Genomic DNA, 26280 nt, shown 5'->3' on the forward strand with positions numbered 1-26280 from the left:
TGGCTCGCGCTCGTGGTGGCCTGATAGCGAATATTATCAATTTAGATTGAAGCTCAATTAAAGTTAGTTTGCGATTACGCCTTTATTAATAGCAGGCGTAAGCCCATGCGAAACACACGAAATAATGTGTTAAAAAGGCGTACCAACATGACTGGCATTTAAAGCTGAAATCAACCCAAACAAAATTGATAAGGCGCCTAATCAAGTTTATTGAGCATTGTACCTGAATCAATTGGCAGTCTATGAATAACTCTTTCATTCATTAAATGCTCGAGATTTCATCATGCGAAACATTAATTGATGCCTAATTTAGCAGGGAGCGCTCCTCCATCCAGGGCAGGATATCCTTCATCGCCTGGATGTACTTCCGGCTGGTGAACATGGCGCACTTCATTTTGGAGGCATATCGTTCGTTTACCTCGTCCTCGAACTGATTCATCATGGTTATGGGCAGGGCTCGAGTGACCACCACATAGGCTGAAATCCATTCACCGATTAGATTTAATTTAGTTAATATCTAATACCCACCAGCCAGTCCGTTCTTGTTTAGGGCATCTCGAATATGCTGCAACTGCGGTAGACTGCCTCGGAAATTAAGAGCTTTGAGGTTGTCCAGCAAATGGTAGAAGTAGTACTGAACCATATTGTCAAACTGGGCTAGTTTTATGTCCTTTTCAGCGGACGACAAGATGGTGTAGTACAAATCAATGACCTGGAAAAAGTAAACGATTAAAGATGGCTTTTACGCGGAGGCTTAGAAACCAGAAAACCTACAGGAGATCCATATTTGACCAACTGGTAATCAAGCAGGGCGGTGTCCTCCACATGGCCGGAGTCATCGAACTTGAACATAACGTTGTTCACCCAGCAGTCGCTATGATTCAGAACATTAAATTCATTGGAGTCGGGTGAATGGAGCTTTAACAGCCCATCGACGAGGTCCTTCTCCTTTTCCACGAACCGTTTGTGGAAATGATCGCCCAAACGCCAGCGACGCAGCTGAGAAAGGAAGATCTCCGGATCGTTTAGCTCCTGGAGCACAGATTCGTTGGCCTTTGTGTAGACTCCGTTGACCAAAAGATTGCTAAACGCGCCATGCTTTTCCACACACACGGCGGAGGCGGCATGGAACTGGGCCAGTTTCTTGAGCACCTGCTTCAGGCACAATTTGTTGAAGCCAGCCTGCCGTTCAACGTTTTTGTAGGCCTTGGACTTGAGATCCTCCAGAAGGACGTACTGAACACCGATGCTGTAGTCCAGCCTAAAGGCCCTTGGACCAAAGGTCACCTTTTTGCCCACCTCTCTGTAGAGTTCCTCGAGCTTGGGCAGGACACTGTGGTAAACCTGATGTTCCCGTTGGAACATCTTCAACTGGTTCATCACCATGGCTTGAATGTCGCTGCCATGTTGTGCCTTCAGTAGAAAGAACAATTTCTTCATCGTGTAGTCCTGTAGTTGGACTTTCACCTGGATTGGCAGGAGCACAGTGCAGTTGCGAAACTGGATAAGATGAACGCTTGGCATGACGGACGTAATCTGCACCCCATCTTCCAGGACGGATTGGACGGCCTGGTTCAAGGACAGAGAGGAAACCCAATCGGGAATTTTCGGTACTTTCATTGCTATTTTAATATACAATACAATTTTGTTTGGAAGTGTAACTATTGATTGAAATTTCTATGCAAAGAGCCTAAAAGATTAAATCATTATTGCAATATTAACCAAGTTTAAAATTCAAGTTTTTAAACTAGCAGATGTATCAATTCTATTTTTAAATGTCAGTCAATGGGTCTTTAGAATATAATTATCTTTTTATTTGACTTTAAACGCAATTTGTAGATGACACAATTAAAAAGTCATTATTAAAGTACGAATCCATCATTACTCCACAACTTGGGGACGATAATCACTTCCAGTCGAGCAGGCCGCGGTTGTCCAACCATGGCAGCACCTCCGTCATCACCTGGACGTACTTCGGGTTGGTGAACATGGCGTTCTTCATTTTGGACTCGTCACTTATATAACTTTCCAGATTAGCATCGACTGTCTTGTCCAGCATGACGACGGGCAACACCTTGGAGACCACCATATAAGCTGTCGATAAAGCATTATAAATGTGATATCGTAATGTCGATACTGGACTGGATTACTCACCAGCCAAACCGTTGCGGAAAAGGGAAGCATGCAGGTTCTTCAACTTGGGCAACGGTCGGTGGTATTGCAGAAGCTTCAGATTCTCAATAAGATTATCAAAATAATAGCGCACCAAGTAGTCAAACTTGGCAGTCTTCAGCTCTGGAGCAGCCGATGACAATATCAAGTAGTACAGGTCATTGGCCTACAGATAAGAAGTTTAGAGTATCTATTAAAATGGAATATTGGGACTTAAACTATATCTAAAGAACCTACCGGACTTCCGTATTTTCCCACTTGAAAGTCAACGAAAAGGGTCTCCTTAATAGTTCCAAATGCATCATGTTGGTACATCACATTATTGGCCCAGCAGTCTCCGTGGTTGAGCACGTTGAATTCTCTGCTATTGTATTGCTGATCCTGCAGCAGACGATCCACCAAGTAGTCATCGCTGTCAGCCTAAATGAAACGTTTATAGCGGGATCATCTTTCAACTCATTGGTACACCAGTTACCCACCAGCTTCTCATAAATTTTCTGCGCATTCTTCCACTTCTTGAGCTGAGCCAAAAATGCACCAGACGCATTGAACTCCTGAAGAAGCTGGCGATTGGCCTCGCTGAAAACGCCCACGGTGAACTCCTCGCCAAAGAGACCGTGGTGCTCCACGTAGCAGGCGGATGCCGCATGGAAGGCAGCCAGTTTCTCGAGAACCTTGTGCATGTGATCGAGATCCAGACCGGCCAGGCGATTGGCGTTCTTGAAGTTCTTGCGATGCAGGTCCTCCAGCAGAATGTAGTCCACTCCGAGGTCACGATCCAACTTGAAGGCCTTGGGTGCGAACTGAATGGGCTTGCCGGCATCCGCGTAGAGCTTCTCGAATTTGGGCAGAATGCTATGGTACATTTGTTCCTCTTTTTGGAAGAGCTTCAACCTGGCCAGGATGGCGGCCATCATTTCGTTGCTGTTCTGCGCCTTCAGAACGAAGGAAAGATCCTTAGTGCTGTGGTCTGCGAACAATATTTATGCGATATAATTATTTGCATTCATCTAGAGGATTATCTATTTTATAGATCCGCACTCACCAATCAGCTCCACTTCAACCAGCAAACGAAGGAACTGTGTAGAATAGTTATCGCCATCGCTGCTGCCCTTTTGTGGGCTTATCGAGATGATCTTCTCAAAGTCTCCGATCTGGGCCTGAACAGCCTTCTCCAGAGTGATTTTCGACAGCCAAGATGGAAGATTATTGGCTGGCACCTCACTGTGTCCATTGGTGGCCTCAGACATGATGAATCTGCCATAAAATGAATTCCAAATAGCATTAGTGTCGTGCTGATAACAACGAATGAAATGCTTCAACTTCACTGTTAGCATGGCTAACAGATTGTTCGACAACATCAAGCATAGGTGGCGCCACTCTTCCGTTTCTGCCAAAGGCGCGGAATATTTGAATAATAAAATGCGTTCTGCTTTTAGCCCAGCCCATTCAATAAAGAACGTCTCAAGATTTGTGTATTTTTAGAGAATTATATCAAATGGGCCGACAAATGGAGTATCTTGAAATTGAGGTCCAATGCGTCGGCGGAAAATTATCATAACGGACACTAATTGGTACAGTAAAATAAAAAAAATTAAAGAACGTTAAGTGCAATAACTTTTGAATGCTTTTCCATGATGTTATCTCTGCAAAAGTCATTATTACCTCAATATGCGGCACTTCTTTTATTTCACACTTAAAAAAGTCAGTAAGCGTATGACTCAAGCTAATTCTTAAAATTGCTAATGCCACTCTCAAGTGTTTTTTCTTCGATACTTGAGAAGAGTTGCTGCACTACCTGATATTTTTATATTTTTTTAAGTGTACAAGACTAGAAAACTTGCATTACTAAGAATTCCGTGGGAAATGCATCATTTTTAAGATAATACTTTATCGAAGTAGTTGGAGAAACGTGATTTGGCGATTTGTGGTCATTCCAATACGGGTAATTACCGAACTTTTGTGGGGCTTTTATTGATTAGGCAATTATCAGAATTATCGCAAATTAATGAGCAAAAATCGTAAATCAGGTCACATGCCACCGAATGAAACACCTGCTATGAGTTTAGAGTGCATTACGAAACACTATTTGGGGAATCCTACCTAATCGAACTAAAATGCTAGTATTGATTTTTGAACAATTTTCAATGCACTTTCTTATAAGCCAATTTCACTCTTAGTCGCTCTTTCCAACACCAGAAAAGTCTGAATACTAGATGTTAGCCCCATCTGAACTATGTTTTTATAGCACTATTGGGGGTTGGTCAAAACTGGCGGGTTGGATCCCTAGATTCGGGGAAAAACACACACAGCGGTAGCAAACCTTTTTCCTTAATTGGTAAACGGAGCGTACTGATAGATCGACTGCAATCCGGCCAACTGTCGAGTGGGAAATACGAGTCGTTGTGCTCGGGAACAGCGGTATTGCCCCGATTTGGGTATGGGCCAAGAAATTCCTTATCGCATGCATTCGATTGAAGTTTATTTTGTAATTCAGTTCGCCAAAACCGGCAAAAGAGTGGCAATTGGCGGTGGCGAGAGTGGGTGCGCGATAGCGTGCCAGAGCGAGAGGTGTGTGATATATGATATAGAGACGCAAACACCGTCAATTGTTTGATTGATAACGAAAACGGTTTCTTGTTCCCGCTCCTGATTCGACTTCCTTATCGGGATCGGGCACCCGAGTTCCTCTTTGTGCTCGCCATTCGCTCTAATTATTTCGTGATTCCTCATTAATTGCTGTTTGCGGGCGTGACATGTGATGGGTAGATAGACAGTTCACCTTCGGTTTCCGCACGAGCACCACGCACTCAATAAACAATTATTAGAATATTAGTAATCCAACAAAATGATGGTGCCCATATACCATACGGCCTTTTTATTATCTTTAATTGTGGTTTAATGGGGCACTTAAGTTTTGTTTTATTTTTAGCCCTGGCTTAAACCAAAGCCATGTCAACTATAGTTTTACATACCCATCATACCATTTGCCTTATGAGAAACACGACTACTATACTTCACTGAATAATGGTTGATCAGTTACAAAAATATTTTATTTTTAAGTCATGTATTAGTATTTTATTACAAGCAGAACATTATATATGGTATGTTGTTACAAATTTTCTTTCCCAGAGAGCATTACGAATCACTTTAGCAATAAGTATTATAGTTTATATATTTATGTATAAAAATCTGAATCAAAGAAGTGCTGTAAACTAGCACTGGAAGGCCCCTCGATTGTTCAACCATTTGAGGATGGCGCTAACGTGCTTCTTATATCGGGCATTGGAGTACATTGCCATCTTGAGACCATCTCCATTATCCGTCTCGGTAACGAAGTCGGTCAGATTTGCGTCTTCAGTCCGATCGAGCAGCACTGGTGGGCAGAGAATGAAGGCAATGTGATACCCTACGATTGGAAAAAAAATCAGAACTTGATTATCTACAGCTTTGCAGAGCGAGCTTTCCACCTACCAACTCGTCCATATTTCAATAGCTGAGTGTGCAGGAACCTCAACGTGGGGGTCTTCGCTTCGGGGTAGTTCAGCAATCTCAAGTGCTCGACCAGCTGATCGTGGTAGTACTTGATAAAGTAATCGAACTGACTCAATTGGATTTCGAATTTCGTCGAGCCCAGGAGGAAATAGATCAGATCATATGCCACGCTCGTGACCTTGGGCAGTTGGAGATCCACGAAATAGGTCTCGATCGGTTCGGGGGACTCGTCCTCGTACTTAAACATGATGTTGTTGGTCCAGCAATCTCCATGATTCAGAGCATTGAAGTCCTGTGGATCGGGCGTGTTCATGGCATACATAAGATCGACGATTTTGGGTTGCATCTTGTGCTGTACAGATAGATTATTTTGCGATTACCCGTGCAAACAATTGGTGCATAAAGCTAAAGAAACTTACAACCGCCTCGCTGTACTCCTCGTAACCCTCGTAGAGGGGCAGGCACTTGAGGAAATACTTGCCCAAGGTTTCAGCCACCTGTTCGATGTTCTCCTTCATGGTATCGGCGTAGGTGGGTTGCAAGTAGTTCTGGGCGTACGGGCCCTTGAGATGGATCCTGGTGGCCGAGACCGCATGCCACTGGGCCATCTTCTTCAGAACACTCTTGGTGTGAACCATGTCTAGACCCTCCAGGCGATCGACGTTCCTGAAACCCAAAGGACCCAGATCCTGCAGAAGTACGTAATCATCGGGCGCGTCGATTTCATAAGCCTTGGCCGCAAACTTGACCTCCAAGCCCACATTCTTGTACATCTGTTCCAGCTCGGGAACCACCTGAATGAACACATCCCTCTCCACCGCAAACATATTGTTCTTCTTCAGAATCTCGCGGTACATCTCGAAATCATGCGGAGTCTTCAACATATAGCTCACATTTTCGATGGTGTGATCTGAGGATGAATATTTCTGCTTGACTTTCCATTGTTCGCCGCATCTGTGACTCACACTTACCCTTCAGTTCAACTTCAAACTTGAGGCGCAGCATAATTGTGGAGTAGTTTTCGCCCGGCTTGAGACCGGCTTCCGGCTTGAAGCTCTTGATTCCGGCATAATTGCCGCCGTAACGCTTACTCAGCAATTCTTCAAATAGATCTGCTTTCAGCCAGGTGGGCATAGGCACTGTTCCTGTCTCCTCCGTCATTCTGGGCAAACTAAAAGTTTATTTGCCGGCTGGTGCCGAACAAACGTGGGAGCAAAACTTTTTCCCTTTGTATCTTTGTTTGCTACCAAAACAAATGCCAATCCGAAAGCTCTAAAAGCTTGTCGGAAAACAAAGAGAGTGCCAGTTATGGAGAGTTCTCAAAACAACTTGTTTTCAAAGTCTCGCGAGTGATACATACATACAGACCAAAACAAACGTGGGGGTATGCCTCGCATACACAAACATATTTATACCCATTTAGAGGCTTGTCTGTCATATACAAAAGTGTAAAAGATAATTAAAATAATTGTACGACCATATACAAAAAAAAATTGCTCATAACTTTAGTTAAAGTTATATTTTCGTATATGTAGACTCCGGGTAAAAGTTTTTTTATTATTGACCACAATGCTTGCTAAACACTAGATAGTTCTTTATTAGATATTGCACAACACGTTACTGTACTGTATAGCAAACTTTAGTTTCATTTTTTCGTTATACACCATACATACATTTAATATATATACATGATTTAATATTGTTAATTCGGTGTTAATAAAAGTTTCTATTCCATAGCTCCTCGATGCTGAAGCCATGGCAATAGAACCTCCATATGTTTGCGAAATCTGGGATTTATGTATAGCGATTTCTTAAAACTACAGTCGTCATCACCAAGAACTCTATCAAAATCGGCGCCGTCCACGGGATCCAGGAGCACATATGCCAATATAGTTGAGGCGCAGATGAACGCTGAAAAGGTTTTCTTTTATAAGATCTAAGCTAATGATTGGGTAACGATTGAAAACTTACACCATCCACTGTATTTGTTAAGAGCGTCGTGAATACTTCTTAAAGTGGGAAGAGTTTTCGAATATCCAAGCAATTTGAGATGCTTTACCAATTCGGAATGGTAAAACCAGATGAAGTAATCAAACTTTGATGTTTTTATGTCCAAGCTTGTAGAAGACAAAATAAAGTAGTACAGATCCTGAGTCACTGATCCCCACTTGGGGACCTGCAGATCGACAAAGTACGTATCCTGTATCTCCCCTTTCGTGTTGTACTGGAACATAATGTTGTTGGCCCAACCATCGCCATGGTTTAACGCAATAAATTCATCAGGACTCGGATTGTTCAGATTGTCCACAATTTCGAATGTCTTGCCGGATGCAATGCGCTGCAATTAATGATATAAGATTTGAAGATACGGATATCAAAAGATAAGTTACCCACCAAATCATTAAGATAAGTCTCGAAACCTTTGCACAGATGGACGTTTTCTAGAAAAACTTTCATACTCCGATTAATAAAGGCATCTACGATTTCCTCGCTCTTTAAAAAACCCTTTGTGTACTTCTCCTGATAAGGACCCTTTGTTTCCACTCGAACGGCAGAGGCCGCATGCCACTGGGCAAATTTCTTGAGGACACTTTCGGTGTGAGCCTGGTCCATGCCTTCGAGGCGATCTATGTTCCCGAAACCACGTGGCCGGAGATCCTCCAGCAGGACGTAGTAGTCGCTGGCCTTTATTTCGTAGAGTTCAGCTCCAAACTTGACCTCCAATCCCACATCGCGATACAGTTGCTCCAGCTCGGGCACTACTTCCACATACATTCCTCGCTCCACATCGAAGATATCTGTCTTCTCGATTATTTTGCGATACTGCTCTGATTGATGAGGAGTCTTGAGCATAAATGCCTTAGTGGTTTGAGTGTTATCTGGAAAGTTTACAATATTTTAAATTTTAATTATTATTATTATTCTATGGAATAAAATTATATGAACCTTCTTTCTCAACATCCAGTTCAATTCTTAGCATTACGGTGGCATAGTTCTCGCCAGCAGCGACTCCTGCACTTGCCCTCATGGACTTTGTTGCTCTGTAATCCTTGACAATCCTTTTAAGCAGCTCCTCAAAGACCTTTGGCTTAACCCAATCCGGAATGGCGACCTGTTTTTGGCTAACATCCTCATCCTTTGTCTGGGGAGGCATTTTGTAACAATCTGTTCGAGATCAGCGCACTTACTGCGAGCTTAGAGCACTCAGCGAATCTCTTAAATACTCTAGGGAGAAATTAATCTTCATGTGTGCGATAAGCATTACCTCTTACCCAACAAGCAGTCAACTGTTTTATATTAATTTAGTTTGAGAGAAGTGACTGTGCTCGAAAGGTGCGTCCGGAAATTTTAAAACAATCCCCCACCCCACAGAGTAGATTATCATAGTGACTTCGCAGTTTCTGCGATATTGGCGCAATATAATATATCTTAATCCAAAATAACATTAAAGTGTTTAGATTCAGATGATGTGACCACAAGGATTGCGTTGGGATGGAATCAAGTATTTGGAAAGATTATTCCAACATCACCTTATTTATTATAATATAAAATTCAACATCAATGTATTGTATCGTATAACTTATTTCTAAGTAAAAATGATATGTGCAAATAGACTGATTTTAAGAGACCATTTGATATTTTACTCCAAGGCCCCTCGATGCTGCAGCCAAGGTAAGACAACTTCCATATGCCTGCGGTATCTGGGATTGGTGTAGATGGAATTCGTAAAGTTGGAATGATCCTTCGATATGAATTTATCGAAATCAGCTTCATCTGTGGGGTCCAGCAGAACGACTCCCATTACGGATATAGAGCAAATGAAGGCTACAATAAGATTATATTTATAAGAAGATTTAATAATAGTTAACTACCCTAACTTACCCCATCCACTGTACTTGTTAAGATCATTGCGAATGCTTCTTAAGGTTGGCGGTTTCTTTGAATAGTTCAGAAGTTTAAGGTGTTTCACCAACTCCGAGTGGTAGAACCAAACGAAATAGTCGAATTTCTCCGTTTTAATGTCCAGGCTGGTCGATGAAATCAAGAAATAATACAAATCCTGCGCAACTGATCCCCATTTCGGCAATTGAAGATCAACAAAATATGTATTTAATATCTCGTTTTTGTCGTTGTACTGGAACATAATGTTGTTAGACCAACCATCGCCATGGTTGAGGGCATTGAACTCGTCGGCTTTCGGTTCCTTAATATCATTAAATATATCGAATAACTTTTCTGAAACACTTTGCTGTAGCCAGAGAAATGTTGAGATTAGAAACGCACCTATGTAAATAGAAATACAAGTTAACTTACCAAATCCTTTATGTAAGCTGCATGTCCTTCGTACTGATCGATATAATTAAGCAAAATTTTAGCGCTGCGATCGCAGAAAAAGTTCTTGATTTCTTCCGATTTGAAAAAACCATTGGTATACTTGTTGTCGTAGGGGCCCTTGCGGTCCACGCGAACTGCAGAAGCCGCATGCCATTGTGCGAATTTTCTCAGGACACTTTCGGTGTGAGCCTGGTCCAAGCCCTGCAGGCGATCTACATTTTTGAATCCTCGAGGCCTGAGATCCTCCAGTAGAACATAGTGCTCGCTCACCTTTATTTCGTAGGCCTCAGCCCCAAACTTTACCTCCAAGTCCACATCCCGGTACATTTGCTCCAGCTCGGGAACCACTACCACATACATTCCGCGCTCCACATCGAATATGTTCGTTTCTTGAAGAAGCTTGCGATATGCGTCAGTGTCGTGGGGAGTTTTTAGCATGAATGCTTTCGTTACTTCCGACTTGTCTAAAATATAGATCCTGTGGCATTATTTTTAGATTTTTTTTTAAATAAATTTAACTTACCCTTCGTTTCCACATCCAGTTCCAGTCTCAGCATTATGGTGGCATAGTTCTCGCCAGGAGCGACTCCTGCTTTGGCCCTTAGGGCCTTGGTCTTCTTATAATCCTTGACATTATCCTTGAGCAGGTCCTCAAAGGCTTCCGGCTTCACCCAGCCCGGAATCGGAACCTCTCGCTCGCAAACAGTTTCATCCTTTGTCTGGGGTGGCATTTTAAATTGTTCTACTAGACTTGATCGCACTTACTGAGCACTTGCTATGCAAGTTTCTTCATTAAATAGGTTTGGCTTTGATATGAGATGGGAGAGATAAACATTATCTCAATCGCCACAGACAGCTTTAATTAGAATATGACATTGCAAGTTTATCCACGTACATATAAGTTTGCGTAAACCATGCCATAAAGTCGTTTTGAGCGTGACATTACAAATTAAAAAATATTCTAAACATTTTCGAAAACAAATTAAAGATTATATTTAGAACATGAGATACCGCATTTGTCGATTTCGTCGACTATCTGATACCCGTTACTCAGCTAGTGGAAGTGAGAACGGCGAGTTCCGCAGTCCATCCGTGTTCCGATGCGATAATCAACGACAAATAGTACGAATTGGGTGTCATACTCGGGCAAACTCATAATAGTTAATTGTAAAAAAGCTTGGTGTATAAAAACTACAACTTGCAAACTTATTACTCTGTGTAGTACGCCATAAAATCAAGTAATATATGTATGTTAGTAAATAGAACAATTTAAAGAGATACTCTCTATAGCTTTTATTTACGTTTTGTTTTGCTACCCTGTTCGCATGCCTTATATGGCATATGGTTGTGTAGTTTGCTCTTCCGAACTTTGGAGATAGCTTTTCTGTTATAATGAGGCGGTTATCTTCATTTTGTTTTGTTTTGATACGCTTATTTGTTGATGCCCAAAAAGGCATTAGTACTTCCCCAAGTACTAAGAAGTTATAGCCACAAAAGCTTATAAAGCCGGTTTTTTAAGTTATGTTTTGCTACGCTGGTTTGTTGTGACCATATATGGTATATTGTACTACCCAGTATATATTTTACCAACTGAATGGGAATGAACTTCTTAGTGGAAGTCTAGTTCTCATATTTGGTGTAGTACCTGTTGATCTGATAATAATTGAGCTATTGAATGGCTTGGCTTGAATGGCTTAGTCATTAAGTTAATTTTAAACATTGGTTCCCATTATCATAACCACATTCCCTCCAAAAATGCCAAATTCATGATGAGTTTGGTCAAATGATTGAAGTCCTTTATCGTTAAAAGTTCTAAGTTTATTTATACTCATTGCCATTATCGCGCACAGATACTGATAGCACTATCATAGTGCCCCACATTGTTCTGACTCAATTTCGATTGTTTATTGTGAAAAATTGAAATCACTGTGTTGGCGGCCCTAGAGCTCCAAGGCGCCACGATTCAACAGCCAGGGCATGACGGCTTGGATGTGTTTGCGGTAACGGGGACTGTTGTAGAGCTGCATCTGGAAGTCATTGCCACCCATGAAGTTCTCCAAGCTGGCACTGTCCGTGGGATCCAAGAGAACAGCGGACATTACACCAGTAGCGACCGAGTAGCCTGGGGAGTGTAATAAAATTATTATCTATTTCCCAAAAGGACCCATAAGATTCCATACCGAAGTAGCCGTATTTGAAAAGCGCCAAATGAATATCTCGCAGAGTAGGAATGGGTTTCGAGTATTTCAGAATCTTCAGGTGCTCCACCAGATTATCGTGATAAATCTTAATATAATAATCGAATTTGGCCAGTTTATCCTCCAGCTTTGTGGATGAGAGCAAGAAGTAGAGCAGATCCTGTGCCACGGTTCCGTATTTGGGCAGCTGGTAGTCGACCAAATACACCTCCTTGATCTTTCCGAAGGCATCATACTGGAACATTATGTTGTTCGACCACGAATCGCCGTGGTTCAGAACATTGAACTCCGTTGGCTCGACCTTGGCGAACTCAAAAAGCTTATCTATAGTAACAGGCTGCAACGCTTTCTGATATAGGAAGGAACAATTAAATATTTTACGCGACTAATGGGGCGTTTGAAGTATTTACTACTTACGACTTTGTCCAAATAAGCCTCGTGACCTTCGTAGGTGGCGCAGCTTTTAACGAAATTCGCGCCCATTCCATTCAACATTTCAGACATAACGGGCTTGCTTTCCTCCTTAAACAAGCCATTAAGCAGGATTTTGGGATAGGGTCCTTTAGTGGCCACTCGCACGGCAGATGCAGCATGCCATTGGGATAGCTTTCGCAGAACTCGCTCCGTGTGCGCTTGATCCAGTCCCTCGAGGCGGTTGGCATTCTTGAACCCTTTCAGTCCCAAATCCTCCAGGGCCACGTACTCTGTCTTAGCATTCTTGAGATCATAGCTTTTGGCGCCGAAAGTGATGTCCACTCCCACTGCTTTGTAAAGGTCCTCTAGTTCCGGAACAACCTCGTTATACATGGTACGCTCGATTTCGAAGATGTTGGTTCGTTTCATCATCTCCTGAATAACCTCCAGTTGGTGCGGCAACTGAACCATGTAGGATACCGATTTCGATTTGCCATCTAAGGTTTGCAAATGAGAGAGTTTTCTTGTAAACAAACCGCAGTAACTTACCTTGCAGCTCAACTTCGATTTTGACACGAAGCATAATGGTGGCATAATTTTCACCTGCAGCAGATCCAATGTCCGCCTTAAAGTTCTTGACCTTTGAGTATCCATTCACATTTGCCTTGAGCAAATCTTCAAATATTTCAGCAGTTAACCAATCGGGAATTTTACTGGCCGCCATTGTAGATAATAGTTGCTTTGTTCTCAGAAGTAAAAAACACGTATACGCCCCGTTGTTCTACAGTTAGTGGACTGAGGCCAGGCAGGGAGGATCAATAGTTTTATATCGTTGGGGGAGCTTTCCTAATTCAGTTCATAGAACAAGTGCGCTTTTCACGGTCTCCCGTACAAGCTTTTCTGAGTAAACTTTAATTAATTATCTATCGAGCAAGTTTTTGTCTATTTCACGTTTTGTCGTTTTGAGTAAATTAAACATAATACATATGTGTACATCGCTCAAACTATATTACACTAATATAACAATGTTCCGGGGCGATGAGCAGTATAATTGGTCTAGTCAGTGACACATCTTTCAGAGGCAGAGCTCAAAGCATATCACAAAAGATCCCTGTATCCACGATTGACCAAATTTGGAGTTGTATTCCCGCTCGGTACAAAAAGATCTTATCGCAGAAATATATCAGTAATCACGTATGCCTGTTAACAATTACTGCTTTTAAGATAAGCTATTCAATACACATTTTAAAAGCAGTTTAATGTTTTTAAAAAACTTTTATTTCTTTATTTTAATACATTTACAATACTTTATACGTAGGCTGCACCAAGCTCAGTTAGTTGGATAAAGTGGTTGTTTTGAACCTAAGTCGGAGTGTGTTGTCGTATGATGGAATCAATAATTTCCTAATTTATGTCCAGGGCACCGCGATTGAGCAGCCAGGGCAGGATCGCCTGCATGTGCTTCCGATAGCGGGGATTATTGTACATTTTCATCTGGAAGTCCACTCCCTCGGCGGTATCGCCAACAAAGTTCTCAAAATTGGCGTTCTCCGTTGGATCTACGAGAACGGCTGCCATTACACCTGTGGCCACAGAGTATGCTGAAGAATTATGGATACAAGTATTAAATACACTCTACAATTGTTCTTAGTTATTCTTACCAAAAGTTCCGTATTTGTACAGAGACTTATGGATATCTCGCAGGCTTGGCAATGGCTTGGAATATTTAAGGATTTTCAGATGCTCCACCAGGTTATCATGGTACACCTTAATGTAGTAATCGAATTTGCTTAGCTTGTCCTCCAGCTTTGTGGATGAAATCAGGAAGTAGAGCAAGTCCTGTGCAACAGTGCCGTACTTCGAGACCTGAAAGTCGACCATATACACCTCCTTGATTTTTCCAGACTCATCGTACTGGAACATAATGTTATTGGACCACGAATCGCCATGGTTCAGGGCGTTGAACTCCGTGGGATCGACTACGCACATCTTAAACAACTCGTCTATCATCACGGACTTAAGTGCTTTCTAGTGAGATATGATATAATAAAGTTCGTAAACTACATTTTTATAACAAACTTCGGTATAAAACTTACGACTTGTTCTATATACGCCTCGTTACCTTCGTAGGTGCTACAGCATTTGACAAAAACCTGTCCCATGCCGCTCATCATATCGTTCATCATCGGCCTGTTTTCCTCCTTGAAGAATCCCCTCAGCACGATTTCCGGATACTGCCCCTTGGTGGCCACCCTTACGGCCGTTGCAGCATGCCACTGCGCCAACTTCCGGAGAACCCGCTCCGTGTGCGCTTGGTCGAGACCCTCTAGGCGATTGGCGTTCTTAAATCCTTTGATACACAGGTCCTCCAGAGCTATGTACTCGGTCTGGGCATTCTTTAGCTCATAGCTCTTGGCTCCAAACGTGACCTCCACACCGGCTGCCTTATAAAGAGCCTCCATCTCGGGAACCACCAGATTGTACATGGTGCGTTCGATTTCGAAGATGTTGGTGTGCTTCATCATTTCCTTGTAGATTTCCATCTGATGTGGCAACTTGACCATGTATGACACCTCTTTGGTGGTGCCATCTGGAAGGCAGGAATTCGAGGTCAACAGAGCTCCCACCCAGTCCACGTCCCAACTCACCCTGCAGCTCCACTTCGATGTTAACTCGCAACATGATCGTGGCGTAGTTGTCACCTGCCGCAGATCCCATTTCCGCTTTGAAATTTCGCACTTTCGAATACCCGTCCACACTCGATTTGAGAACATCTTCAAAAAGTTCAGCGGTGACCCAATCGGGTATTTTGCCAGACGCCATTGTAGATAATCGGGATTACTATTTTGAAATCGAACAGAACACGTATACGTCCAGTATGACGGTCTAGCGTAGACTGATGAAAACCGAGTATTCGATTCTTTATATCTGTGGAGCTTTCTAATTTCGTAGTGCACGGCCGATTTCTCGCGATCTTCTCTCAAAAGCTCCGCTACTAGCATTCTAAATATTTCGGCAGCTGAAAGAGCGTCGTTTGCCTTTGTTTATTTCACGACGAGCGATTTCACTGTAATTCTACAAATTGAGCCTGCATACAAATTGAAAATAATTATTTGTAAAACTATGCACATTTATTAATAAAAAGCTCTCGTATAAGCTTATATACTAACACCTTAAAGTGATTAGCATTTTGAGATATTTTGTGAACAATTTGTTTGTATTAATTGAATACAATATTATTATTAAACTATTCGTTCTCCAGAAACTTGTTTATAATTGCATGTCCCGCCTATCTTATGTAACCCCGGTTAATGAGCCATGGCAATATGACTTTTATTTGATCCACGTAAGCCGGCAACAGGAACATCTTCCGCTTGAACGCGATCGCCTCCTCCGAGTTACCCATTATATTGCCTATATGTGAACCAACATCGGGTGGGAGCAGAACTATGGGAAGCATTCGCTGGGCGCATATGAAAGCTACAAACAAGTGGGTGAGGTTTCAGCTTAAAATTCCTCTGAAAGAAGCTTCTGATAACGATCTTACCCCAGAGACTATATCGGTGTAGGTGGGCGTGAAACTGGGATAGTGTGGGTGCATTCCGATTGTAATTGAGCATGGTGAGGTGTCCGACTAGCTGCTGGTGATAATACTCTATGAAATAGTCAAACATTTCCAACTTGATCGAAAACTTAGGGGAGGTCATCAACATGCACAGTAGATCTTGGGCGGGTGTGCCTGGTAATAAGTATTATTATTAAAATTACATCTTTTGAAATTTTCTTTTAGCTTACCATATTTGGGGAGCTGGAAGTCAACAAAGCAAACGTCCTCCACTTCTGAGGCGTTCTTATACTTGAACATAAAGTTATTGCACCAAAAATCTCCGTGGTTTAACACACATAACTCCAGAGGATCGTTCTTACCAAACTCAATGTTCAGATCCGTCAGTTGAGATGTATAGTCGCTCTGCATAAAAATGATTACAATGTATATAAATGAATATAAAATAGTCTCACTATGAGGACGAGCTGTCCTGGCTCCAGATTATATTGCTGCATACACTCCAGGAAGGGCATACAAAAATTAATGTTGAATTCATCGAGTAATTTCTGGTGCTCAGTAGTAAAGTAACTCTCCCGGATATCCTTCTCGTATTCCCCCAGCTCGACTACTCTTTTTGCAGATGCTGCATGCCACTGGGCCAACTTCTTGAGGACCGCCTCCACTTCAAACTGCTCCAATCCCTGGGTTCTGTCGGCATTCCTATATCCCCTCTTCCGCAGATCCTCCAACAGAATGTAGTCGCTTTTTACCGGCTCTCCTGGAAACTTCAGATGCACAGGCTTGAATTTCGGTGAGATGGAAGTGTTTTTGGCATAGAGATCCTCCAATTCTGGTATCAGATGATCGTACATGTCCAACTCGGCATCGAACATCTCGTGGAAGTCATTCTTCTCACCTTCCGGCACCAAAGGAATCTTCAGTATGTAGCTGACATCTTCTATGCTGTTATCTGAATGTTATCATTAATTATTTGACTAGATATTTTTGTCGTTCTAGCTCACCTTTCAGCTGCATTTCAATTTGTATGCGCAGCACGATCGTCAAATAGTTTTCCCCTTTGCTAATCGCCGATGTTGGAACAAATTTAACGATCGCCTTGAAATTCGGATTATTCTGTTCCAACAAGCTGCAGAAAAGCTCCTTGGTCACCCACTTTGGAGTTGGTTGGTCAGTCATTTTAGCTTTGTTTAGATGCGCTGACGTCCGATATTATTGCCTTCCAAGTAGTTACTGGACCACAAAATGCGTCGCTGAATAAAAGCTCGATATATTGTGTTCTCTTAAATTCCGTGACATCATACTCTGTTTAGAAGATACTGAACTTTTAAGAGAGGGAATTGCATTTGGAACTCGAATTTCTTATCATCTGGCTAAGATTGGTTCACACCTCATACAGGTTTTTTTTTATTAATTTGTATTATTTCTATAAGTTAGTATAGAAAACTGTTATTCGGACAGTATTTTTTTAATTTATTGATAAATCTTTTATAAAGTAATTTCAGCGTAGGCTGCACCAAACTCAATTAACTGTAGAATTTGGCTTTTAGGTGTTTGATTAGTTGAATTAACAAAACCTATTTACATTATATTAAAATTTTTGGCTGATGAATAGAAAATTCGTAGTTAAAAGTATTATATATTAATAAAATCAATCTACAAATGGCCCATTATTAGGTTAGTCTCAAAATCATGACTCTACGACTTGACGTTGTGCATGAAGACGTGCCGCCTCAGTTTGTCTGGTCGTGCGAAGTCCTTGGCGCAAAAGGTGCATTGGTAGGGTCGCTCGCCAGTGTGCTTCCGGCGGTGCACCTTCAACTCGTAGTGGACCGTGAAGCGCATGTCGCAGAGATCGCACTTGAAGGGCTTCTCGCCCATGTGGCGCCGCATATGGATGTTCAGCTTGTTGGGGGTCAGCGACTCCAGGCCGCACAGCGAGCAGAGATACTTTTTTCCTGGATTTTTCTTGGCCACATGCATGTCCCGAATGTGCTTATCCAGGCTGGGCTGAACGACAAAGGAACGCCAGCAATGGGGGCACTGGTAGCGGAAGCGCCTCTTTCTCCTCAGCGGTGGCTGCTGTTCCGGAACGGCGGGTTGCTTGGAATGCTGGGTGGCAAGGTGTTGGGCCAAGTTCTCCTCCCACATGAACTTGTAGCCGCAACGCATGCAGACAAACTTCTTTTCGGTGTTCATACACTGCGTGCGCAGATGCTGATGCAGTATGTTCTGAGAAGATATTCAAGCAATCGAATTAAACACCTACTCCGAAATGAAATTAATATGAAAATTACCTTATCCACCGTCTTAAAAATGCAGTGCTCGCAGTTATGTGGCAGTTTGTCAAAGCTGTGGAGGGAGTACTGGTGCTCACTCATCTCTCGTCGCCGTCGAAAGTTCAGATCACAAAGGTCGCAAGAGTACGTCCTGCCCGATGTTTCCTCATCACTGTCGTCTGTGTCGTCCAGCAGGAGCTCAAAGCCAGTTGCTGTGCTAATCATATACGCCGAGGGTTGATCGCTGTGGCCCTGCATAGATATGTGCCTTCGTAGGTCCGCCACGCTGACAAACTGGATGTCACAAATCTTGCACTGGACGCTTTTGGGGCCCGCCGGCTTTGAGGCATCCGCTAGCAAGGTTTCAGCCAGCGGTAGGTCCTGACCAGTGAATCCGTGTCTCTGTAAGTGCTTGTACAGCAGGGCAGGACGGTAGAAGGTACGGGTACACCAGCGGCAGGGAAGGAGCTGCATGTTACTGTCCCGATGCATCATGAGCTTATGTTTGGTCACGGCGCTCTTGTCTTGAAAGCTACGAGAGCACTGGTCACATGGATAAGATTCTTGCTGTAAGAAAAGTAAAATAAGTTTGGTTTAAACAATTCCAAAAGCGTTTAATCAGATAAATTAAAACATAAACTTATAGGCTTTAGATGGTACATTATAATTTTAATTTAAAAATAAAGAATAAACTAAAATTAATTTAAATTATCTAATTATTTAAATTTATCACAGTAGATCGGGATGTCCTCACCTTGCTCTTGTGCTCGACAAGATGTGCGCGCAGATTGCGACGCCAAAAGAATCGCTGAGGGCACTTGTCGCACATAAAGCGCTTCAAAGTGTTTTGGCACAACTGGCTGGTGTGGTGCTCGAGAAGCTGGATATTGAGGAACCGCGAGTCGCAGCGCTGGCAGACATGAGGGGCGTCTAGCCAGGTGTGCTCCTTCTGATGGTGCTGGTGTAGCAGGTACTTGCGCGGCCACCTAGCCTCCGGAGAGTCGCACAGTTCGCAGGAGTAACTTCGTCGGATGACGACATCGTCGTCGCCATCGCCATCACTGTCCGTATCCGAACTATCTAGGGTCATTTCATAACGCGCTTGATTTGTGATGGAGTAGTAGCGTCCATAGACGCCCATTCTGAGATCTCTAAATATTCGCCGCTTTAAGCCCTCTGCCGTGGACTCAACGGCTGTCTTGAAAAATCCTTCCGCAATGCGCTCGATAGGCTCCCCATGCGCCTCAAAGTCGAAATCAGTGGGATGGTTCTGCAGATGATTCCTAAGCTCCCGCAGTTTTGTAAACCGTCGCAAGCATATCATGCACTTGATTTCCTTGGCTCCATTAGGCTCGCTGCGATGAAAGTCGAACCCGTCGACTCTTCGGTTGATCCTAGACGTCTTCGCAGCTGGTTTTGCATTTGCCGAGGCGGATGTGGAGGGCAGAGGCCGATCGTCCTCGTCATCCGACTGCTTGTCTAGGTGCTCTTTGTGCTTGTGCTTGATCAAGCTGACTATGTACTTGTAGGATTTACTACACTGATCGCAATTGTAGTAGCTATCTTCACCACTGTGGCCATCCTCATCTGAGAGCCTGCAAAAAAGAATAGTACAAATATTAATTAAGTAAATGGACTAGCAATCAAGTGGGAAGAGGGCAATTATTAGACACAAGTCCGTCTCGGACTTCACTGTGCAATTGATTGGATATTTTTGGCACCCGCATAATGAATAATGACATTAATCTTACTCCACTGCCTTGATGATGCTGTGTACCAGGGCGTCGTTGTTGGTTCTGCTTCGATGAGTGGATGTTTCAGAGGTGGATGCTGGACTGTATGGATTGGCATCCTCGGGCAAAGTTGGCGGCCTTCCGGGCATCTTTCGCCCGGACTTGGTGGGCAGGAGACTGGATCCGTGCTCTTTGTGTTTGTGCTTAACCAGCGCCATCACGTACTTGTAGGTTTTATCGCACAGATCGCACTTGTAATAGTCTTCTTCATAACTAAGAATAGAAAACTTTTAGATGGCTATCTAGCTAGCACAAAGTTGTATCATACTCTTCTCCGTCCTTGCCCAGAATGCCGTGGTCCCTCTGCTTGTGACGATATAGATTGGTGACATATCTGAAGACCTTGTTGCACAGCTCGCAAACATTTTGCTTCGTCTTGTCAGAGCCGCAGACCGAGGCTGCTATCTTACGTTGGCGCAGCGGAACATCATCCAGGTCTTCATCTGAATCGCTAAAGTGTACAATACTCCGTTTGACAATGCGCGGGCGCACTAAAGGATCTACCTTGGGCGCCTGTTGCGTTGAAGCCAGTTCCTCCGACTTGATGGTCACGCCCTCTATTTCGAACAGATGGATGGGTGTTTCACGCAGGCACTCCAAGGCCCTAGTGCCCTCCATTTCGTCATCCCCATTCAAAGAATCCCCGATTTTCTGCAGCCACAGCTCGTGTGTTTGACGTGCCTGCAGCACAAAATCGTAGGTGCTTTCCAGCTTATCGGCACACGCTTTGCACAGCCACTGTGGGAACTTCTCAGCTTGTGCCATGACCACCTTTTAGTATCATTTAAAGTAAATTAATATAGATGAGGGCACCAATTGCATGACAAAAGGACAATTCACCCACCTCGATTCGCGTTAGCTCGACCAGCAGCTGGACGAAGGTCTTCTCCGCGTACTTCTCCACGGGCGTTTCAATCCAGTAGCGTCCGTCGTCGCAGCCACATACTCTGCACGTCCTGGTCATCTCCTAACGCATTTATTTAACTTTTTTGGTACCAAGTTAAATAGCAAAAAGTGTCTGTTTTGCCAACTGAAAAAAACAGCTGAGTGAGTAGTGCTGAAAAACGCGGATGGCATTGTGAAACAGCTGTTCGCATAATCAACGGTCACACTCAAAAGGGCTCTTGTTGCATTTATAAGTTTAATTTGTTTTTCAGTGATTTTCATAAACATCCTGGTTGAAAATCATGAGCTAAGCGAGCTCACTACGGAAAAAATGCTTCCGTCGGATATGTGCCGCACCTGTGCGGTGCAGAACAGCCAATTGCTGCCCTTGTCCACTTGCCTGGACAGAGACGCCTCCAAAAGCTACTATGCGGTGCTCCGGGAATTGACGCAAATCGATGTGAGTTTGTTAACAGAACTTAGTCTTAGGACATACCTTTTTAACCTTGTAACAATCCTGATCATTAAACCCAGCTGGAGAGCACCGATGATAACCTGCCGCAACATTTATGCACCGAGTGCTGGACACGAATGGAAAGTGCCTACGCCTTTGTGCAACAGGCTAGAAAAGTCAATGGAGAGCTGCTGGCTCGGTTAAGGGAATGTCTAGACGAAATGCCCATCGATATTCCCGCGGAGCAGAACATAAAAACGGAAGTAGACCTCGATGATGGCGGCAACAAGTCCGAAGTGGAAGTGGACGACACCGAAACGAGGGCTTTGGAACTTAAGTGGCAACCGGAGAGTGGCAGCGATCGGGAATTTTGTTCTGGTCCGGAAAGTGATGAGTAAGTGTACTTCAAACTTAACGCCTTTTCAATATAACATTAATTTCCTTAAAGAGATCAAGTGGAAAAGAAGTCGTATCATCTACGTCGAAGCTCCCGAAAAGTAAAGCAGCCAGTGGAAAGCGAAAACGAGGAGTAAGTCTAATATAATGTCATTCTATGCCCTAATTTTGTTGTCCTTCCTAGATGTAAGCCATCTGAACCAACGCCGGTGAAGCGCCGTCGAGGACGCCCACCTGGTCCAGCGAAAAGCCATGCGATGACCACGGATGGCCGGCACGAATGTGAGGTTTGCGGAAAAACATTCTCCTGGTACCGCGACATGCAGCGCCACGCCAGGATCCACTTCGAGAACGCTTCATACGTGTGCGATACCTGTGGCAAGGGATTTCTGCGCAAGGACAAGTACATATTCCATCTCCGATGCCACAAGAAGCGAGAGGCCAAATGGAAGGCTCTCCAGCTCGGGAAAGAGTGGCGTTTTGCTGAGCGCCTCTATAGCTCAGGCAGGTTGAAAAGAATCGAGTGCAAGCTATGCGGGTTGAGCTGCCAGCGAATGGAGGAGCTTAGATCTCATCTATGGGGTCACGCAGATGCGGAGACCTTAGTCAACTTGAGAACGGATAGTGACGTGGTAAGGGAGCATTTTCCTGGCTTGCCATGTGACTTGGACAATATTAAGCAACAGATTTGCGTTGACATAGCAGAAGGCAATTTGGAGAAGTATGCCTGTGTAGTGAATTTCCACGGATACGAGCTGGGACTCAGCGATTCCGACGAAGAGTGTGACAGCAAAGAGTCTAAATATCATTGCTTCGTGTGCAATATGTCTTTTAATCGCAAACATCGCCTGATGAAACACACCCTAGAGGATCACTCCCAATCTGCTACAACGCTGCCTTGGGAGCGATGCAGTTCCTGTAAAGTTGGTTTCCTGTGCCTAACGATGTACAACAAACATTTAAACACGCATTGCCAGAGCAAAATCCGAAGATATCGCTGCCGTAAATGTTCCGGGAGGTTTATGTGGCCGGAAAACCTCCAAAGACACGCGTGCTCTCACCGCGAGGAGAAAACGACTGCCAACCAAATATTGTGCTCTCTGTGCGATACCTCGCTATCTAGCTTATCGCAACTTCGCCTTCACTTAATCACACATCAACATGATTTAAATGGCATTAGTCCGGAGTACAATTCTTTGTTCTTTCGGTCGTTTTATCCTGACGGATTGAATTGCAGTATCTCAGATCTTGCTGTCCGTATAGCTGAGGATTTTGAGGTTCAGGACTTTGATCGCTACTATAACGCCAGTACCGAAAGTGGGCAGGAGCTCGATCTTTTTGAATCTGAAACAGAGTTGAGCGACGAGGAGACATCTAAAACATCGCACATCTGTCTTTTGTGTGGAGAAACTTCGAATTCACTGATGATCCTGATGCAGCACCAAATAAGCTTACATTCTGATGGGGTGGCAGTGCTTCCCTGCCGCTGCGAATACTGTGGAGCTGGCTTCGTAAGCAAAGCCCTTCTTCAGCAACATCGTAGGCACCGTTGCGAAAAGAAACACTCCCGATATCACTGCCGAGTATGTAATATCCGGTTCATATGGGAGTCGAACTATGAGAAACACCAGAAGACTCACCATAACAAAACGAAAGATGGAGAGGAACAGCCCACAAAGTTGAAGTGCGACCAGTGCGAAAAGGTAAACGATATTTTTTAATTAGCAATAATAATCCTGACACTTTATTTTGTAGGTATTCATTTGGCACAAGGATCTCAATCGGCACAAACGCCTGCATCAACCTCATTCTGCTGCCCAGTTCGACTGTCCCCATTGCCATCGTAGGTTCCACCGCAAGGATGGCCTAAAGTCCCACCTTAAAGTGCACTCTGGAAATTCAGACTACATAAATAATCAGCCTGTCGTACCTGACGTTAACCAGGAAACGATTCTGGCCCGGCTAAGTCGTCCTCATGGTTGCAAGCTGATTCAGTGCATGATCTGCCTCTCACGCCACTCAAAGATCAGTGATCTAAGGTCTCACTTGAGTTCTCATCAATACGAACTGAATTTTACCGAAGACAGAGATATTCCGAGCGCCTCAAAAGCTTTTTACCCAGATCTGGAAAATACCCTAGAAAAAGATGAACTGGCCGAAATGATTATGGGTGATGTGCAAAGGGAATTCGACTTAGACCGCTTTATTTCTATCACGAACGAGGCCGGCCTGGAGCTGAATCTCGAAAGCAGCGAAACTGATACTGAGTCCGAGCAGGAGGAGAATCAGTCATCTTTAAACTATCCATGCAACCTCTGTACAACGGTTGTGAAGAGGAAGCATCAGCTGTACGCCCACCAACTGGAGGAGCACAAGTGGGAGGAGGCAGTCCTCCTATGTTCCAACTGCCAGACAAGATTTGTCAATGAATCTTTGCTCGATCACCACTCCAGAACCCTTTGCCACAATCCGCAAAAACTCTTTCAGTGCCGAAAGTGTCCGCTTCGTTTCCGCTGGCGGGAGAATCTGAAGCTCCATATGGAAGTATTCCATATGGTAGATGAACTTTCAATACAGGATGATTCGCCTAAAGCAGACGGCGATCTGCAGTGCGGAAAGTGCAATCGCAGTTTTAGGATGCAAAAGGATCTCACGCGCCATACACTAATGCACGGTCAGGAATCAAACATCTTCCGATGCCGTTGGTGTGCACGCCGCTTTTATCGTAGGGCCAATCTCTTACAGCATATCGCTCGTCACGGGATAAGTGTTACCCAGTTGCCTTATGCTGAGGCCATACTGGACTCATATGTGAATCCTGGAGGCCGAAAAAAGGTGGAATGCCGAGTGTGCAACGTGAGCTTTCCCACTATCGCCGCTTTGCGACTTCATCTGGAAACTATGCCCGCCGGTAGTCACCACGACTACTCCTCACTTCAAAACTACTCGATTACTAACCAAATGGGTTTCGAGATGGATTTGTATGATTCTGAGACTGATGATGAAGACTCTAGGACACACATCAAACCACCAGGAGCGCCTTCCTCTTATACGTGCAATATGTGCCAACTAAGATGTTTACGGAAATTCGAGCTATATCAGCACCAGCAGGCTATGCACCGGATGGAGAAGATCTCCGACGGCTGTGATAGTTGCTTATTCAAGAGCGTCTGCCCGGAAATTATATCGCACCACAAAAGAACTCAGTGCGAAAACCGGGAAAAGCAGTTCAAATGCACACGCTGCGGATACAAGTTTATGTGGGAGTCAAACCTTTTGCTACACATGGATTTGCAACATGTTAAAACAGAAGATCAGGAGCTGGATGAGTCAAAAGAAGCGTCAGGTGACGAGCCAAAAGCTGAAGGCCAGGTCTTTCAGTGTGGACTTTGTACAAGGAAATACAACCGGAAAGATCGGCTGACGGCTCACTTAAAAAAGTTTCATGGGCCCGACTGCAAACCGAATACAGCGAAGACTCCGAATAGACCCATATCCCCTAAGGAACCAAAGCGGTTCCTGTGTGCTTTCTGCGGCAAGGCGGTCAGTTCTTCGTCCAACTTAATCATCCACATGCGTCGTCATACCGGTGAGAAGCCCTTCAAGTGCGAGTACTGCACCATGGCCTTCCCACGATCCTCTGATCTCCAGTGCCACCGACGTACGCACACCGGCGAACGTCCACATGTATGCACAGTGTGCCAAAAGGGATTCGCCCGCTCGTATAAACTGCAGCAGCACATGAGAATCCACAGCGGGGAGCGGCCCTACAAGTGCACCTACTGTGAGAAGAGCTTCACGCAATCCAACGACCTCACCCTGCACATCCGGCGGCACACTGGCGAGCGTCCCTACCAATGTGGCGTCTGTGGAGAGCGCTTTATCCAGGGCACTGCTTTAAAGAACCATCGCATGCAGCAGAGCCACTACGAGGAGGGACAGGAATCGGTTGAGCCAACAAGGCGCACGGTTCTAGAGCAGTTTACCCTATGAATCAGGCAACAGAACTACCTATTTTGTTAAGTTCGGTTATCGTCAGCGGTAAAATAAGACGGCACGGTATTAATATATACATTTTACTTTTCATTGGGTTTGTAAGCATATTATAAATTTAATTTGTTAATGTAAAGATAAAAATAAAATTACAAGGGTTACAAATAAAAGATAATTGATAAAATGATCAAAAATTAATGATCCCTCTAGCCACCCCGATCGATCTAACTCCGCGGGGGTTGTTTTAAGTGCGCCAGTTCCACCTGCTTTCCACACACTCGATAGTAATCGCCAGGCGTAA

At 43.9% G+C, this 26280-nt stretch overlaps 10 protein-coding genes across 13 annotated transcripts; 1 reads left to right on the plus strand and 9 right to left on the minus strand.

The window, feature by feature from the left end:
- Positions 1-189: 189 nt before the first annotated feature.
- On the minus strand, positions 190-1701 carry LOC6729600. Its single transcript, XM_016174725.2, has 3 exons — positions 775-1701; positions 529-712; positions 190-477 (listed from the first exon to the last, which is right to left on the minus strand). The coding sequence occupies exons 1-3, from the start codon at positions 1618-1620 to the stop codon at positions 305-307; spliced, it is 1203 nt and encodes a 400-aa protein (XP_016036241.1). The 5' UTR covers positions 1621-1701; the 3' UTR covers positions 190-304.
- Positions 1702-1792: 91 nt separating this feature from the next.
- Positions 1793-4611, minus strand: LOC6729601. 3 transcript variants are annotated; one of them, XM_016174724.3, is made up of 6 exons: positions 4496-4611; positions 3218-3429; positions 2652-3142; positions 2410-2592; positions 2155-2338; positions 1793-2094 (listed from the first exon to the last, which is right to left on the minus strand). In XM_016174724.3, the coding sequence occupies exons 2-6, from the start codon at positions 3420-3422 to the stop codon at positions 1907-1909; spliced, it is 1251 nt and encodes a 416-aa protein (XP_016036243.1). In that variant the 5' UTR covers positions 3423-3429; positions 4496-4611; the 3' UTR covers positions 1793-1906. The 3 variants fall into 3 exon arrangements, with proteins under 3 accessions (XP_016036243.1, XP_039151927.1, XP_044779217.1); XM_039295993.1 differs by having other exon boundaries at positions 4526-4566; XM_044923282.1 differs by lacking the exon at positions 4496-4611 and adding an exon at positions 4276-4295.
- Positions 4612-5183: 572 nt separating this feature from the next.
- On the minus strand, positions 5184-6856 carry LOC6729602. The gene is made up of 4 exons (XM_016174722.3): positions 6639-6856; positions 6087-6577; positions 5647-6019; positions 5184-5581 (listed from the first exon to the last, which is right to left on the minus strand). The coding sequence occupies exons 1-4, from the start codon at positions 6826-6828 to the stop codon at positions 5388-5390; spliced, it is 1248 nt and encodes a 415-aa protein (XP_016036244.1). The 5' UTR covers positions 6829-6856; the 3' UTR covers positions 5184-5387.
- A 388-nt stretch (positions 6857-7244) lies between these two features.
- LOC6729603 lies at positions 7245-8873 on the minus strand. The gene is made up of 4 exons (XM_016174721.3): positions 8614-8873; positions 8062-8546; positions 7639-8005; positions 7245-7578 (listed from the first exon to the last, which is right to left on the minus strand). Exons 1-4 carry the CDS (start codon positions 8819-8821, stop codon positions 7394-7396), a joined length of 1245 nt encoding a protein of 414 aa, XP_016036245.1. The 5' UTR covers positions 8822-8873; the 3' UTR covers positions 7245-7393.
- Positions 8874-9231: 358 nt separating this feature from the next.
- Positions 9232-10799, minus strand: LOC6729604. The gene is made up of 4 exons (XM_002104876.4): positions 10526-10799; positions 9982-10466; positions 9550-9916; positions 9232-9492 (listed from the first exon to the last, which is right to left on the minus strand). The coding sequence occupies exons 1-4, from the start codon at positions 10731-10733 to the stop codon at positions 9308-9310; spliced, it is 1245 nt and encodes a 414-aa protein (XP_002104912.1). The 5' UTR covers positions 10734-10799; the 3' UTR covers positions 9232-9307.
- Positions 10800-11798: 999 nt separating this feature from the next.
- LOC6729605 lies at positions 11799-13422 on the minus strand. The gene is made up of 4 exons (XM_002104877.4): positions 13164-13422; positions 12618-13111; positions 12183-12549; positions 11799-12124 (listed from the first exon to the last, which is right to left on the minus strand). The coding sequence occupies exons 1-4, from the start codon at positions 13336-13338 to the stop codon at positions 11943-11945; spliced, it is 1218 nt and encodes a 405-aa protein (XP_002104913.1). The 5' UTR covers positions 13339-13422; the 3' UTR covers positions 11799-11942.
- A 452-nt stretch (positions 13423-13874) lies between these two features.
- Positions 13875-15528, minus strand: LOC6729606. Its single transcript, XM_002104878.4, has 4 exons — positions 15263-15528; positions 14711-15204; positions 14276-14642; positions 13875-14215 (listed from the first exon to the last, which is right to left on the minus strand). The coding sequence occupies exons 1-4, from the start codon at positions 15435-15437 to the stop codon at positions 14019-14021; spliced, it is 1233 nt and encodes a 410-aa protein (XP_002104914.1). The 5' UTR covers positions 15438-15528; the 3' UTR covers positions 13875-14018.
- A 195-nt stretch (positions 15529-15723) lies between these two features.
- LOC6729607 lies at positions 15724-17444 on the minus strand. 2 transcript variants are annotated; one of them, XM_002104879.4, is made up of 5 exons: positions 17184-17444; positions 16635-17131; positions 16410-16584; positions 16162-16353; positions 15724-16094 (listed from the first exon to the last, which is right to left on the minus strand). In XM_002104879.4, the coding sequence occupies exons 1-5, from the start codon at positions 17356-17358 to the stop codon at positions 15904-15906; spliced, it is 1230 nt and encodes a 409-aa protein (XP_002104915.1). In that variant the 5' UTR covers positions 17359-17444; the 3' UTR covers positions 15724-15903. The 2 variants fall into 2 exon arrangements, with proteins under 2 accessions (XP_002104915.1, XP_016036246.1); XM_016174720.3 differs by having other exon boundaries at positions 16635-17124; positions 17184-17315.
- Positions 17445-17631: 187 nt separating this feature from the next.
- Positions 17632-21327, minus strand: LOC6729608 (zinc finger protein 420). The gene is made up of 6 exons (XM_002104880.4): positions 21096-21327; positions 20520-21022; positions 20210-20464; positions 19213-20053; positions 18477-19025; positions 17632-18411 (listed from the first exon to the last, which is right to left on the minus strand). The coding sequence occupies exons 1-6, from the start codon at positions 21213-21215 to the stop codon at positions 17878-17880; spliced, it is 2802 nt and encodes a 933-aa protein (XP_002104916.1). The 5' UTR covers positions 21216-21327; the 3' UTR covers positions 17632-17877.
- On the plus strand, positions 21321-26154 carry LOC6729609 (zinc finger protein Xfin). Its single transcript, XM_016177522.3, has 5 exons — positions 21321-21596; positions 21671-21984; positions 22039-22119; positions 22171-23689; positions 23742-26154. Exons 1-5 carry the CDS (start codon positions 21468-21470, stop codon positions 25977-25979), a joined length of 4281 nt encoding a protein of 1426 aa, XP_016036247.1. The 5' UTR covers positions 21321-21467; the 3' UTR covers positions 25980-26154.
- The last annotated feature ends 126 nt before the right edge of the window (positions 26155-26280 follow it).

This window comes from Drosophila simulans, chromosome 3R (assembly GCF_016746395.2).
Source record: "Drosophila simulans strain w501 chromosome 3R, Prin_Dsim_3.1, whole genome shotgun sequence".
Lineage (NCBI taxonomy): Eukaryota > Metazoa > Arthropoda > Insecta > Diptera > Drosophilidae > Drosophila > Drosophila simulans.